The 16,451-nt window shown below is 39.5% G+C and overlaps 1 protein-coding gene across 1 annotated transcript; it reads left to right on the top strand.

The window, feature by feature from the left end:
* The first annotated feature begins 2,517 nt into the window (after window positions 1-2,517).
* On the top strand, window positions 2,518-12,984 carry LOC140236998 (extracellular tyrosine-protein kinase PKDCC-like). Its single transcript, XM_072316945.1, has 4 exons — window positions 2,518-3,042; window positions 8,085-8,219; window positions 11,484-11,679; window positions 12,488-12,984. The coding sequence occupies exons 1-4, from the start codon at window positions 2,581-2,583 to the stop codon at window positions 12,706-12,708; spliced, it is 1,014 nt and encodes a 337-aa protein (XP_072173046.1). The 5' UTR covers window positions 2,518-2,580; the 3' UTR covers window positions 12,709-12,984.
* Window positions 12,985-16,451: the final 3,467 nt, after the last annotated feature.

Raw genomic sequence — 16,451 nt, 5'->3', positions numbered from 1 at the left:
CACAAGGATTGGAACAATCATCCCCAGCATTCCCACTGATTCCCACTGATCAGTTACTAGCCATCCCCTTTAACTTAGGAACACATTATTCTAAATCATGGCGGGTGCACGATGTGGTGTACATCAACTCCATGAAATAGTGCCTCGGTTGCCACTTGGAGATTGCTTCATGATGGAATGGATCGTAAGTCCCGACCTTTCCTCCTCCTGCCCATCCCTTGATAAACTTTGTTTTGTCTTTTACATGTCATTTTTGTTTTCTCGTATTATTGCATGTGCTACGACTGTATGTGAGTCATTGCTTGTTATGACATTAAGATTTATACATTCATCATGGATTGTTGCTTTATCTTGAAGTGCATACGAGTAAAACTGTCGGCATGTATACCATCTTCACTCTTTGAAAAATAAACGTAATCCAGGGGAAATGAGGGGTATGTGAGATTGAATAGGATATATTTTGCAACAAAATTCAATCCGCAAGTTCATGTTTCAGAAGTCGGATATGACATTCCCACAAAAAAATAACTATTTACACACACACACACACACACACACACACACACACACACAAGCACGCACACACACACAAACAAACCAAAAACAAGTTTTGCAGTCATATGTTTTGATAGGTACCTCGTTGTTTCTTCTTTTGTTTGTTTGTTTGTATTTGGAGAGGGAGGGGTTGAGGGGTGCGGGTAATATCTACGGGCATATCTTTCACCTGTCCCAGATAATGTTCTTTCACTGTGTCCCCTGTGCACGCCCTTTCAATGCTGTCGATAGACTGTACAGGTGTGAATCGACCAGCGATAGATTCTGAATCAAATTACGTCCTGCTTTGTCAACGGAAATGAACGCTTTCACCAAATATCCATAGCTTTCTCGGCGCGATTTAGTCATTTTCCGTCTCCCGAGATTGAAGTGACAATGTTTAGGCTTCTTGAGAATTCTACCGTCTGCCACAGGCCGATTGGTTAAATCTATTTTGGTATTTTGTTGTCGGTTTTGTTTTCTCAGTTCTGTTGTTGTTGTTTGTTTGTTTGTTTAGGATATTCCGAGTCCAATCTTTCATTCCCTTGGAATTATTGAATATTACGATCTGTCATGGTGAAATTGTCGCCATCATATCGTCCATTTTTTTCTTTGGTGAAGATGAGTACTGCTTGGTTATAATGAGACTTTGTATGAGTGACATCAGAGGCACAGACAATGAATTAACCTCACCCATTACCTTCCCGAGCTAAAAAAAAGAAAAAAAAAAGGAGACTCTCGAAATGAACAAAGGCATTATCGTCCTTACTTGAAAGGATCGGTTTAGATCGAGAGATCTAACGGGAGGTCATGCCACGGAAGAAGACAAAACACAAAACCATTAGCAGAAGGTTGTATACAGACGGCGCGGAAACAGCTATTGTTCAAACATCATTAATTGCGAATGGGACCAGTGAATGGGCGAGGTTATAATGATGCGTTTTGGGTGGATCGATATACCAAAGAAAGCTTTTGGCTCCTTTGCATGAAAAGCTTTATTTTGCACTCCCTTAACAGTTCAAGCGATTAACCCCTCTAGCTCCCCCCCCCCCATCCCTCTTTAGAGGTGTCTTGACAGTCTGATGAGCACAAGTCGTGTAAAACGAGGAATGGTAATTCTGTCAGTATTGAGATTTAGCAAATAAATATGCTGGTTTTATATATATAGCAATGTAATGTATTCTCTAACTCTAGCTAAATCCTCCTGTGATGCGTAAAATGTATTGATATGATCTGCGTATACTTCTTCCCTAGTACACGTTTCAGGACTCTGCGATGTGTGGTACCGTCCACAAAGGTGTTGTATGGCACGTATGATTTTAGCTATTATCACCAGTCATACCTATGTATGGCGCGCTGCATGGGAATCCTTGCTGTGTGCGGTAGATGAAATTGCGTGTATATATTAGTATAGTGTATTAAAGCAAGTTTGACATGATAAGGTTATTTACAGAAATAATCAAAGGGCGCCTATTCAGTTATTTTGTCAAGTAATAAGGACAGTAGCGCTTGCGTTGAAAACTGCAAAAGAATTGTTTTCATTAATATATTTCTTTTCTCTTTTTTTTCTAGTTATATTCCAACCTCTTCAGATCTATGATCATGGCTCTCTGGAGATGATCGTCGATCTTCATGAAAATTTGAAGTCCCAAGAGGGTGTCTTTTATCGCCGCGGACAAGGCATGCCCATCTCTCACTATACTCACGCATCGAGGGAACGACGCTGTGGGGTCATTTAACCTACTGTGTAGTCAGTGCATGCTATCAAAGCTGTGAAGGCGGTCGTGCGCTTTGGACCTGTCAAATGTTTTTCTCTCTGTACACTGTATAGTGTACACTGTATAGTGACCCAGTTCCCTCGGACTTGTGTGTTGCACATTGCACCTGCAGATTTGAAGCTTTATTAGTACACACTGAAATGTCGACGTGCACTTACGACTGTAGCACCAGTGATATCATTAGCCGGGATTTGAACCTATAGGGATACTTAAAAAGCGTCCGTGTTACACTGATAAAAGCGTACTGAGTTTGTATACACCTGCAGTGATGCTGAACTTCAAAAGGATTTTCTTTCGGACGCTTCGAAAGACAGTGACCCGTGCTCGCTGGTTAACAGCCATGTACATCTTCGTGTTCGTACTGATGGTAAACCATTGCAGTGCCGTGTTCGGCCTCCATCTCGACCTACTCGAGAAACATCCGGACATGGGATTCAACCCCGAATTCATCCAAGCGAACACATCGGGTAAATTTATGACTTGCAGGGACATCAGCCGCATGCAGCAGCTAGCTCCCATCGGTAAGGGCACGACGAAGGAGGTGTTTGGCGGAACGTTCCGGGGTCGAGACGTGGCCATTAAAATGGTGACGCCGTCGGTGAAAGACGTGCAACTCTGCTTTAACAAGCGGGCGTACAGGCAGAAGGAGGAATGTTACGAGTACGCCAACTACAAACTGATGAAGGAAATAGCTTACAGTCTGCAGCTTAGCAACGAACGAATCCTTAAGGTAATGACTGGTCAGCGGGACTCGAAAAATTCCGAGCATTTACCGCACACCACTTTTTTTTTTCTTTTTTAAATCGTTGTAACCATTGCACTTAATGTCATAACCAGCATTTTTTTTTTTTTTTTTTTTTTAATCGTGATGTGAAGACAAATGTCAATGTGTTCAGGATGGTGTTAAAGTCAGGTAAACCCTCACCAGTGTGAAAGCACATGAGGTAACATCAGTCGATACCCCACCACTTAGCACAACATTTAGGACCTATTCGTTATTTTGCCATCAATACACTTTGGCCACATTGACCCTATAATAATATCCACACAACGCTTTCATCCACTGCCAATATTTTAAACATTGTGAGCTTTTTATTTTATTGTCACCTTAATCATTATTATTGTTATTATTATTATTATTATTATTATTATTATTATTATTATTATTATTGTTATTATTATTGTTATTATTATTGTCATTATTGTTATAAATATTATTCATCCATTTATTTGGCCGTGCCATCGCATAATGGGCCGTACATAGAATTAAGATGTAAAGGAGTGACTCACACGGGAGGTGGGACAGGGCTTGCATGTGTCACCCCGTACCATATTATAAAGATGTTCACACCAACAAAAATGATAATCAAAATTGTCAATAAAACAATAAGTAAGAAATCATTTAGGGGCAACGCTAATGGCAGTTTTGAAGGAATATAAATCAAGATTTGCAATTGAATACAATGTAATTGTATGGCGTAAACACACTCAATAGGATGTGTAGTAGAATACAATATTACTGAAATAAAAGATCTGTAGTCAATTCTGCTCAAGAACTGCCTCATTCCTTTGTCTAGGAAGTACATGTAAATGAGTAGTCATCTGACTGAGCAAATTTGAACAGGTGTATCTCTTTCAACGATGGTCTATATGCCGAGCATTATTCATGATATTTCTGTTCTGGGTACGCATTATGTACACTTTACATGGCATAATATAAGGCTGCTTTCACATAGAAGTATTCGGTATTCGGTACTCGGTATTCGCTATTCGCTATTCGCTATTCGAGCACCGAATACACCATCACCCGCACCGTCAACTCACCATCCCATGTAGTGAGGATTTCTTCCTCCTACATCGCAGCAAATCTTATTAACAATTTCTAAACTGCATCAGAATGTCGGTCTACATGCTTATATTTGCTAACGGGCAAATCCAGACCAAAAGTGTCATTATTTCATAAACGAGAGACGGTATACGCTGCAAGAAAATCGAACAAGCTCGATTCCCACTTTGCTATACTTTTCGCAGGTATTCGGTACTTTCGAATAGTGCCCTCTTATGTGAACCGGTGTGAGGAAATCCTATCGTTCGATTCAAGCTATTCGCGTGCCCTCGAAAAACGAGCCCGAATACCCGAATAGTATACTTCTATGTGAAAGCAGCCTAATACTATACACTTGTAGCGATGCGTTGTGCGCATTGTAGTCCGCCGTGCCAGCTTTACGTCTAACTTGACCCCGATTTCTGGGGAGTGGAGCTGAGAGACCTGCTGAGGTCAAACCGTGCCTTTGACCCTTGCACAACCCTCAAGAATAAACATTCTTCCTAGCTACCATTGAGGCTCTAGGAATCAAAATTCCCTAGGGCCGAAATAGTTTAATTGTCATCCCTGCTGCGCTGTGTTTTTCCTGGTGCCCCCTCTTGGTTGGATGGGGTAACTTAAAATCGCACAACTGAGAAAAAAAAAATTTCGACAGGGAGGCAGTGACTTCTGAACACCCTGAAAAACAAAAAACAAACAAACAAACAAACACATCGAGACTATTATATCTCGCCTCCCCTTCCTATGCCCCCTCTCTCTTTCTTTCTCATTATAATGTGTATTACACCAGAATGTGATCTTAACGTAAGTACGGACATTATGCGTCTCCTTGTTTCTCCCTCTATCTTTCTAAATGTTAAGATTTTGATGTCTTAACCCACTCTTAAATGGGGGAAACTTTGAGGCATGATGTACAGCTGTATTGTGAGGTAACGGCATTTTAAGTTATGGGCCCATTCAAATGCACTACATGGGCTAATCACCCATTATTGTTTTCTGGATCAAATGAATTTAAAGCTCCATGGCAAGTTATAGAAAAAGCTTTAACACTATTCTGACTGGGAGGGGGGGGGGGGTCAAATTGACCCCCCTCGACATTTCGCGCTACGATTCCGCAACGCGCAAAGATTTTGCCGCGTCGTTTCATTACTTTTTTTCATTGAAGTCTCCCGTATATTTTGAGACCAAATTTGAGACGTCCGGGCTACACCGTTCTGAAGTTACGTAATGTTTTGCATATGCATGTCAACCCGAAAACAGCTCAAACTCATGATATCGTGTGCAAATCCAATGCAAATTGTGTTGTTGTTTTTTTTTTTGTTAAATTGATGTAAATTAGATTATTTCAACTTTTAACAATCGAAATTAATCAGTTCTAATGTAGATACGCTTGAAAAAGTCCCTGCAACAAATTTTGGCCAAAAAAAAAAGAAAACAAAAGGTGGAAAAAACAATAGAATACAAAGAAATTAACAAAACAATAAAAAACAAAAGAAACTAATTTTGATTGTGCTATGTTTTTACAAGAAAATTGTTGGACGTGTCTTGAGGAACTCTGACACAAAAAAATTAGCAATCCTTCAGTCTTTTTAATGGAGTTATAGGTGAAAATATGATTTCATGCGTAAATTTGCATAATTAATTTACTAAAAATAGAAAGCCAATATTTTTCTATTGTATGACAATGTAATCTTTTAGTTGACATCTAGCTCTATCTCGCTCGATCGGCGGCGAGATCTGAAGGGGGGGGGGGTCAAATTGACCCCCCCCCCCCCCAGTTAAAACTTGGTACTCAAATAGACCAGTTAAAATAGGGTTAAAAGAAAGAAGAAGAAGCTATCTTAAGACAGTGGGAAAGTGGATTCCGAGATCGGTTAAGACTATAACTTTACACGAAATATAATGATTCCACAGTTTAAAAAATTTAAAAAAGGCACGGCAGTAAAAAAACCCCAAACAAACAAACACTCAAAACCCAAAATAAAGCGAGTTGACCAACATTACATTGTAGACCCATATGAACGCAATTGTTCAGTTTTACCAGTTGGATCTATAAAAAAAAAAAATAATAAAACGTGGAAGGAATCAGTCATTTTTGTTCGCTTTTTCTTACGTTTAAAAGTCAATTCATTCTATAGTTTTCACAGGTGTTTTTTATTTGGCTATCCGCCAATTCACCACGCCGAATCCAGCCGAAACATGTGAACTACACCACCGTGAATTCCCTCAATCTGGAACACAGCCGTTTGCCAACACGAGTTTTCCGACTCACTGTCGCACATTGTCAATGTTGAAGGCATTATGCAAACAAAATGTCTTTGTACGCCGACACGAAAAGCACTTGAAACTTACGCCTGGACGGCTCCATATTGTGTGAGAGCACGAGGAATGATGTGATCGAAGCGTGAAATGGCAGTCGGTGTGTGGAGACTTTATTTTTAATCATACCCTTGGCAATTGTTCGGAGACCTTTGTTGTCGGTTGAGTGAAACAAGGTGTCAAAGTCTTAAAACCAAACCACACCAAAGCATGTCGTTCAGTAAATTTGTTCAAGGGAAGTACTTGAGAGATTACAGTGTGGTCTCTTCTCATCTGTAAAATAATACAGTCAGTCCCTAATTTTTGTGCCGTAGGTTGCCTACAGCAGTGCCTCTCTGCCGTGGTGATGTCCTCTTTTCAAAAGTCGCTCTCAACCACAAACCTTCCTATTATTTTGTTAAAAATATCGATGTAACATAATGCTATTTTGATCTATTTTCTTTCGCTGTTGTGAGCAAGTCATACAAATGACTGTGTTGTTACTGTGTGCCAGGTTTGGGCAACTAGCAGCTTCAGAAAAAGTGGTTTAAAAAAAAGTTTCCCACTTTTCCAAATTTTCATAATGATTTGGCGGCAAGGTTTTAGTACGTGCTTGATATGTGTGGTCATAATTTATTTCATGTGAACATAAAATCGCTTTCAGGGCCTGAAATAAAGGAGAAAGCTAGTTTGATGGAACAACTTGCCGCTCTTCAGCACAGGCTACGACGTCGGTCGAACATAATACTAAGTTTTATCCGAATCAGAATTAGAGAAGATCTAGCCTGTAACCATGGTAACCTTCCGTGCCTAAACAAACCTGGAAAGCCTTCCGTGTATCACAATCCGAGAGCGATGAAAGGCGAGCAGGCAAAGTAAATACATCGAGTTTCATGTCACTATTAGGATAGTGTAGGCACAAAACTCTTGAGAAGCCACGATTAGAATACGCGAGCTGACTGACAATTCAAATGCGAGTTGCGAACCTGAAACGAATATATGAAACAGTGTACATATTAAGCATGCAGGTGCGGATGCCTCCTGGCGGAATCGAGGACATCCCTTTACTATACTTAATAGGGGCAGCTTTGCCGAAACGAGACGTCCCCTTTCTCTTAACATTATTTTGGTTACTCAGCAATTTGCAGAAAACTATAAGTTTCATGCACTAATTAATCGTTTTTATTAATTGAACTTGGAATGGTTGTATTGATATGCTATGCATTATGTAGTTTCAGCGAAATTAGCGGTTTATGAAATGAAGAAAAAAAGTGCTTTCCTGTGTTAACGCGCTCGTGAAAGGTCAGCTCGTTGACAACATGGCATAATCATGCCGGACTGTATAAGGACATTAAATATGTTATGACTTATTTGTATTCTCCAGAGAACAGCTATGATGTCGCTTCTCGATCAATTGACCTCATCCTTCTTTAATGGTCACCTTGATTTGACAGCCTTGTACCATGATATAATAAGTTAACTTATGCACATTAATATAATATGAAAACAACACCAGAGCGTCAAATGCTTCTACCTCAAGTGAATCAAGAACACCACAATTCAACAGGTCATGATAGTCCTAGTATAATACACGTGTAGCAAGCATGAAGACGGCAAGGATTAATCAGTTGCGTCTTTCATTTTCACAGCTCCTGGGATTCTGCGTTCGAGGCGACACTGTGACAGGATCTGTACGCGACCAGGGCATCGTATCTGTGGTCGAGGTCGGGAAGAAGCTCAGCGAGTACCGACTGAAGCAATTCACGTGGGCTGAAAGACTTCAGGTTGGTTCAAGACACGCTGAAGTAGACCAAACAAGAGTTCCGAGTTGCCAGGTTACATTTTACAGCAAACTATAACTCGGATCGGTGGACTTTGAACTTTATTCCATTCCATGTAGAGCTACAATGTACATGACACGTATTTTCCACAGAGTAGGATCAAAACATGCATGACAATATGCAATTACCGTATATGCAGAGGCTATAGGCTGTGCTTAACGTAAGTGTACTCTTGAAGTTGTCCGTCTTGGGTCACTAAAGGATTTGAACTGTAGAAATTCTCACGTATTACCCCTCATGATTAACGCGCCAATATCCCGTGGAGCAGGTTTTGATGAGCGATGACGTCATCAAGATGAACATTACTCCAAAGTCTCATCGTCAAGCGCCATGTTACTCATTTGCCTTTTCAATTTACTGAAGCAAAGGACTCCTGTTAAATGTCAGTACTTTCGAATAACTTTTTTCTCTTAATGTTGATACATAAAACAATGAAAACTATGCATAATTTACACCTGCAAGACGGGCGGAGGGAAAGGAATTATCGACTATTCACTTATTCACTGAAAAATAAAGATCAAAGCCTGCACTATATACTCACCATTTTCATATGCTGGAGATCATAGACTCAACACAGTTTCGTGCTTTTCATTCTTTCTGTCATCGGAACTTTGAAAAACAAAGAGAGAGGAAAGAAATCGTGTTGTAATTCCTCTAACACGAGAGAGAACATACTTGCTATCTCCTTTGTATTTCTTTACATTTTGAATGAAGAAAGAAATACAGTTAAGAAAGAAAGAAGAAAAACGAATACACAGGCACGCGCAATGGAACTCGGAAGTGAAAGAGAAAAAAATAACAAGAATACTGTATATGATTGCACAAATTTGATTTGGACACTCGTTGTACGAGCCTAGTGTATTCTAGCGATTTGAAATAAAATCAAAGAAACAAAATATCTCACCCGTGGCGACTCTTGTGGAGTGGGGCCCAAAATCGCCGACCACGAGATAACTTAATTGCTAAATCTAGGCAATTTGATCGGAAGCTAAAAAGATAACACCATCAAAATTAATGCGTGTGAACAGCAAGGACGAATTAATAAAGCACTTGAACCTGATGAATGAGTATTGTTGTTTTATGAACAAAAATGTTGCAAAGTTTTATTATTACACGCTGTACATTGTACGGCGCAGATCGTGAAAAGAGCACTCGCTGTGCTACGCGCAGAGTGTGAGGACAAACCACAGAGATTTGGGACAAACGCAATGCGCACATCATTACGTCACGTCCAGCATCTTGATATGTAGAATATTGGCCGCATTCACACGTACAAAATAGTGGGTTACCGAGCGCGCTAATTCAGAAATCAGAGCAAAATTTCTTGGGTTTATCGGGCTGCTGGTTGCGCTAATTTTCATGTTTGTTTGTGTGTGTGTGTGTGTGTGTGTGTGTGTGTGTCCACACGTGCAAAAAAAAAAAAAATCGAGTTTGCTGAGCGGGTTACAAAACTCGAGTTTTGTAACCCGCTATTCACACGTTTAGCGGCTAAACGTGTGAATCCCCCTATAATCCACTCAGGGTATAATTCCAACCTGTTAGCTAATTTTTATAGAGATTCAAAACAAAATTTCACTGGTGCACTCGTGCCCTTGATCTCACCTTTTAATGCTTCCATCTTTCTACATTTTGTCAATACGCAAAATCTCTTTTTTAGGTCTAACGCCATGTCGGGTGTGATTTGATTGTTTATTCATTACATGGAATTAGATTCCCCCTATAGATAAAACGTATAAATCAACAGTAAAAACCCGTCCAGAGGTATATGTGCAAAGTGTAAATCAGATCTGTATGCTGTGAAAGTGTTTGAAATTATGTACCCCCCTGGATAGCCGATTTTATCATTTTTCCCATATCAATTTCCGCAAATGAATCTGATGTTGTATGATATTCATCTTCAAGTGCAGTTCTTGATAGATGGATATCTTCAGTTGCTGTTCGGACATGTCAAGGCGAGCAATATTCATTTTTACTTCATCAATCTTTGGACAATTATTTCGCGTAGCCCCTTGCTTGACCATTATCTGATTTTGTACCGCTCATCTTTTATAGATAGGGATAGCGGAAAGTCACTACCATGCATTATAAAGAAATATCTTTCGTTGGAGAGTAACTTGTCAATCAATAACTGTCTGCCTTTCTTTGAGGCAGATCCACCTTGGATATATACTGTACTTTGAATATATTTGAGTGGTGGCATTGAAATGGGTTCAAAGGAAATATAACTGTTGTGACTCCATCTCCTGAACACGCCAGGCGTAAGAAATTGACCAAAAAAGCTGTGTACCGGGCTGACGTTTTCTCTCTCTCTCTCTCTCTCTCTCTCTCTCTCTAAAAAACAAAAAACAAAAAAAAATGGTCATTTGGAAAACATTGATAGTGAGTAACTTTCATTCCCAAAGCACAAGTTGAAGTTACCGATCTCCTATAAGATCACATAACCTAGTAAAACGTCCTAACAGAGACAGTAATTCATGTTAAGATTGTGACTGCCAGCACTTGTCTTGATGTTGTGACCTCTGGCTAAAACTCCCTCTGGTCCGTATCAAAAGTGAGGCTGCGCTTTCATGTGCTGACTTTGAACTTCAAAAGCTTGCGTGGTTCGGAAGTGACCGTCATTTCCTTTGCATCATGGGAAGGGGTCTCGCGGGGAATGGGTATGTATCATAAATAACCCTATAACGACTCAACAAGTACGTAACAAGAAGAGCTGACTGCGCACACATAAACACACAAATATGGCTTATATTACAAAGATAGTAGCCTATAAGCCCACTTTAATACGCAAACATAAATTTTATGATTCTTATACTTTATAATGTGATTTCCATGTGTAATGAGACACTTCAATAGCAAACTTAGAAAGTGTTTTAGTATTGGTCAGAAAAGGGCAACTTGATTTGTTACACGAAATACATTATCAGGATCGGATCCAGGAATTCTGTTAAGGGGAGGCACCATTATAAAATTAAAGGTGGGGGCACGCACCCCCATTTTTTCTCTTATTTCTTTTGCTTTAACAAAAAGTCAGAGGGCGCGCGCCCGGTCCATCCCTCTGGATCCGCCACTGGTTATGATGAAGTCCATGATATAGAAGCGATTGCAGCTAGCAATGGAAAGGGAAAATTTTGTTTGTAGATGTCTCCTAAAAGCCTACACTTCAAGGCGTGTCATCGACATATTTTTTCTTCTCTCCCTTACGTCAAGGTCGGGAGCGACATCGCGGAGTTGCTCGTCTTCCTGGAGAACTCGCCGCTTGGTTCACTAGAGATCGGAGACCTCAAACTGAGCCAGTTCATCATGGTCGACGGCAGGATCAAGTTGGGCGATCTCGACGACATGTCCAGCGAGGAGAGACGGTGTCAGAAGTCACGTGATTGTGGGATACTAGGCGAGAACGCAGGTATGATACTGCTTGCTTTGCTTGATGAAATGATTTGAGCTACGGTTTGTGAAGGTGGTTTTGTTCTGGATTGATGTTAAAGAGTTAGGTAGGCCCTAATCGGTTCTATTCTTGTATCGTGCGTGGAATGACTGAAACCGCCTAGCAATTTCTATTTGCTACTAGGGGGATATAATTATTTGTTGCTGTGGAGGTACGTCTGAGATCCTGGCGCGAAGAAGACTACACTGGAATGGCGAGGCGACCATTGATCTCTTAGAAATCAGTGGAGGGTATATAGCTGGCCAATTTTTTGTCCTTGCTCTTATGGTTCCCAAATAAGCTAAATCAAGAATGTGTGAAATATTGGCCTAGTGCATAGGTTAAAAAAATGAACATTATTTTACTCAAGTCACATTTTACATTCTTTTCGGGGAAAACCCTGACACAGAACGTGTACAAGAAATTTACTTTGGAGTCCATGGATGGGTAACACGCACTTTAGATGAAACACGTTTTCTCACCGTTTTAGAATCAAGTTGTATGTTTTACTTTACGAACTGTTCTGCAAAGGTATCTTAATTTTCGTCTTGCAATATCGTGAAGATCAAAATATCGATATCTACGAGGAGAATACCAAATTAATTAGCTGTGACATGTTATTCTTTTTTTTTTAATGTATATTCTTTTTTTCAGTTTTCATGCGTGTGCGGTGATGAGTTCTCAAATTTCAAATAAACATTGGAAATGTTCATTCCGTATTCTGCGGACTATACAGACATTTTTTTTTTCTCCTGACGTTTGCCTTGCTTCGAACCTTTTCTTACAGGAATTGAATGTGTGAACTCTACCTGCGTGGGGATCAACGCCAACGCCAACGTACTCCTTGCCACTGTGGAAATTTTGGAACCTCTCTTTGCCAACCCGCCGGACAGAATCAAGGGAAGGATAGACTTGCTTCTCAAGAAACTCATGAACTATCAACTAGACGCGAATGAACTTCATCAGTCGCTGGTCGACTTGGCTGATGTGTTTTCAACGTTGTCGTGACTTTGAAAAAGAACAGAACTGCTGTCAAGGAAGCCAAGTTTTTCTACCAATTACATGCTGCGCTGCGTATTACTAAAACGTATTCGCAATATTTCTGATCCAAACAAACCACTTTAGTATTTCAGACTTTTACGGGAGGTGTTTAATGTCGATTATCTTGCACTGAGTAAAGATGATCGATTCTCGCTCTGAGCGTCCTTCTGAGCAATGTAGGACAACCCATTACGAGTTTCAGTCAACCAGAAAAGAAAATACAAAAGGAAAAAAAAAATACTATGGGTCAGGGGTTTGTGTGATTGTGTGTGTGTGTGAGTGTGTGTGTGTGTGTGTGTGTGTGTGTGTGTGTGTGTGTGTGTGTGTGTTTAACAGCGTTGAAGAACTAGTACTGGTCCATGATCGTTGATTCGTTTTGACTTTCCACATGAAAGCAATAATTTTGTCTTTGTCTCTATGTAGATCAGTGACAGAACCATTATACTCAGCACAGTGAACTTTGTTGATCAAACCGAATGTGCCTGCAAGTCGTGATGAACAAAATAATTTCAACCCTGTTTCCGAGACCAAACATTTCATACTTTTGGTGAAATTTATTGATTTACACTTGTCATTTCGTTTGTTTTGCTTCGTTGGAGTAAACTGCCGTGTGGCAATGGTCGTACGTATAGTAGTGTGTTATGTCAAGACTTCATCGGTGAAATGAAATGGATCCTTTTATTGCACTCCTGGTTGCCAGGTTATTGTATCCTGGATATAATTATGAACAAATAAACACCAAAGAAACATAAAGAGAAAATATGAATATTCATCTCAGACTTCTGATGATAACTGACCAACGATTAAAGAGTGATTCTCGACATCTCTAATGGTTGTCCGAGTTTCTCGTGCGTATTGAATTTGAACACTGTAGTCGTTTATGAACAAGAGAAATATAAACACATTTTCCTTTTCTCAGAAAGTATTCCTTGCCCTTTGCTAGCCAATAAGGGTAAAACATCAACCCTGTGAAGTTTATAAAATAGTCTGGGGTTCCAATTTTCGCATTTTGAGCAGTATAAGGTTGTTGACGCACAGGGCATGTTGGGTTTTTAAATTCACTGAGGATAAGCATCTGTGGTCTCATTATTCAACTAATCCTCGTAAATGGTGCTTGCCAACACATCCACCTGACAACAGTTAAAGTGGTATTTGGCAATACAGTGCACTCCCGTTATAACGAAAACGGTTGTTACGAAATTCCGGTTACATAAAAGTAAAAATGCAGGTCGCATCATTATCTACTCTATGTATTTTTATTGTTTATTTGTTTGGTTATAACGAATTTTCGATGTAACGAAAGAAAACTGCCGGTCCCAAGGACTTCGTTATAACCGGAGCCCACTGTAATGGGAAAAAAAAAATGTTGTTTATGCATTCAATGCCAAAGAATGATATGTTTTCCCAAGTGTCCATACTCCATAATGACAGACCATGTGGTCACCAGGTCTACGCAAGTTCATTCTTTTGTTCGAATATGACTGATGAATTGTTACGTCGGGCAAGCAATGCGTTATGTCGCTTGAAAACGAGCGGAGTGCCTAACCAACTGAGAGAAAAGAAAGGTTATTATTGTACCCATGTGCACAATAGCAAACTCCGAGTTGGCCTTTTGATGTTAGTCACTATACTCAGACAGTGGATGCTTTGTATTAAAGAAGCCTTTTTGGCCAAGAAAGTTCGTTCAACATAGCAAATATTTTGTTAAACATGTAGCCACAGTTTGGGTCTCCTCGTTCGTAAGGTAATAATAGAACAATACAATGTACCTCCTTATTTATTTTTGCCTCAACTTTATGTAAGCATCGACTTAATAAAATGTGAACTTGTCAATTGATTTTGTTGTCATATAATTTGTATTGTTTGATCACTGAAGGCCTGTCTTTTAATCATTTTTCCCTTTGTTGAACAAAATTGAATTGATTATGCAGTTGTTCCAGCTCTGATTATTATTGTGCTACAGCCATACCGGTTCGAAATTCATGCTGCTTCTTTGTCAAAATATTGACCAGTTTTGTCATTTTGTAGCTGCATGGAAAAGAATCACTCTGTGACAATGTCGACCAGATGCTGCTCATTATTATCATTACTACTACTACTACTACTACTACTACTACTACTATTTATTTATTTATTTATTTATTTATTTATTTATTTATTTATTTATCTATTTATCTATTTTTTATTTGTGTGAGTGTGTGTGTGTGTGTGTGTGTGTGTGTAGTTGAGAATGGTCAAGGATAAATGTATACAGTGTATTCTTTCCATCTTTCTACATGTGTTTGTTCTCAAAAAGATTTTTTCTCAATGATCTGGTCTCTTAGCCCTAATCAGGGCGGGCTTTTCTGATTTTCCGAGATCTCGGCCATCAGTGATGCGATCGCGACGAAATTTGACATGCGTGACATCCACGTCATAATCTACAAGATTGTGTCATAAGATTTTTTGAAACAATAAATTTTTAAATTTAATTGATAAATTATGCAAATTAAGCTCAAGATCATATTTTAGCCTAATTAAAAGCATTGAGAGTCTACTTTTCGGTCTGTAAATCTGTTTTGGCATATTCAACAATTGTACATCACAAAAACTTCCAAAGGTCATTTCAATTCTTATGTATTCTATTGTTTTCAGAATTTGTCATGTATTTCGTTGTTTTTCAACTTTTGTTTTTCTTTGTTTTTTTTTTTTAATTGGAAATTGTCACTGACCACTTTTCTACCATAATAAGCATAAAATTAATCCATGAAAGTGATTAATTATAAAAATAATCAGGTTTTTATGACTTTCATGACAGAGCACTGTTTTCCATAGGAAATCCGTTACATAAATGGGCGTGGCTTCGAAAAAGTATGCGCGGACGTTGCAACTATTCTTGGTCTCAAAAGTTGCGCGAGACTTGAACGAAGAAAGTCAAGAAGCCTCGCGACGAGGCTTTCTCACATTACAAAATTATAGCGCGAAACGTCGAGGGGGGGGGGGGGGGATTCCCCCCCCCCCCCCAAAGCCCTGTTAGGGTTGAAGTGTTCATATTCCTCAAAAATGTAATGGCGACCCAAGATTTGTACTTCCAGGAAAGTTAGCATTTGGGCTGGAATTCCTGGACATTTGCTATGAAACTGTTTACAGGGATCACACATTCTGGAATTGTCATTGTAAAGATAAACTCAAAGGCCTCCCTACACATACCCTGTTGTATGTTATAATCATGCAGATGCGGTTTCTTTTGCTGTAATAGTACAAGGTGACATCGGGGGATTTAGTTAGCAAAATCGAAACACTTGAGTAACATAGTTCATTAAAGACAGATGAGCTTGATAATTATCAGTTTAACAAAGAACATCGACATTAATGTAAAAATACAACAAAATAGAAGAAAACTCTCAGTACACAATTGTCCCAGAAATCTACTACAGGTAGTATATGATTACAATGTACTAACATAATATGCTGTATTACTACTAACGGGGGCAGATCCAGGAGTTCCATAAGGGGAATTGGGGGGGGGGGGGGGGGTAGCTGGGAGCACAACAAAATATTTCTGGTGCCACTTGTTATTTCTTTGTTAAATTAAAGGCCCCCCCCCCCCCCCCCCACCTCCACCCCGATCAGCCACTGGCTGCTACTACTACATATACACACATAATATCATAATCAATACACACATACACACACACACACACACACACACACACACAAACATGAAGAAA

Source organism: Diadema setosum, chromosome 13 (assembly GCF_964275005.1).
Source record: "Diadema setosum chromosome 13, eeDiaSeto1, whole genome shotgun sequence".
NCBI lineage: Eukaryota > Metazoa > Echinodermata > Echinoidea > Diadematoida > Diadematidae > Diadema > Diadema setosum.
Note: the sequence above shows the minus strand (reverse complement) of the source record. Positions and strands in the feature narration are given on the sequence as shown.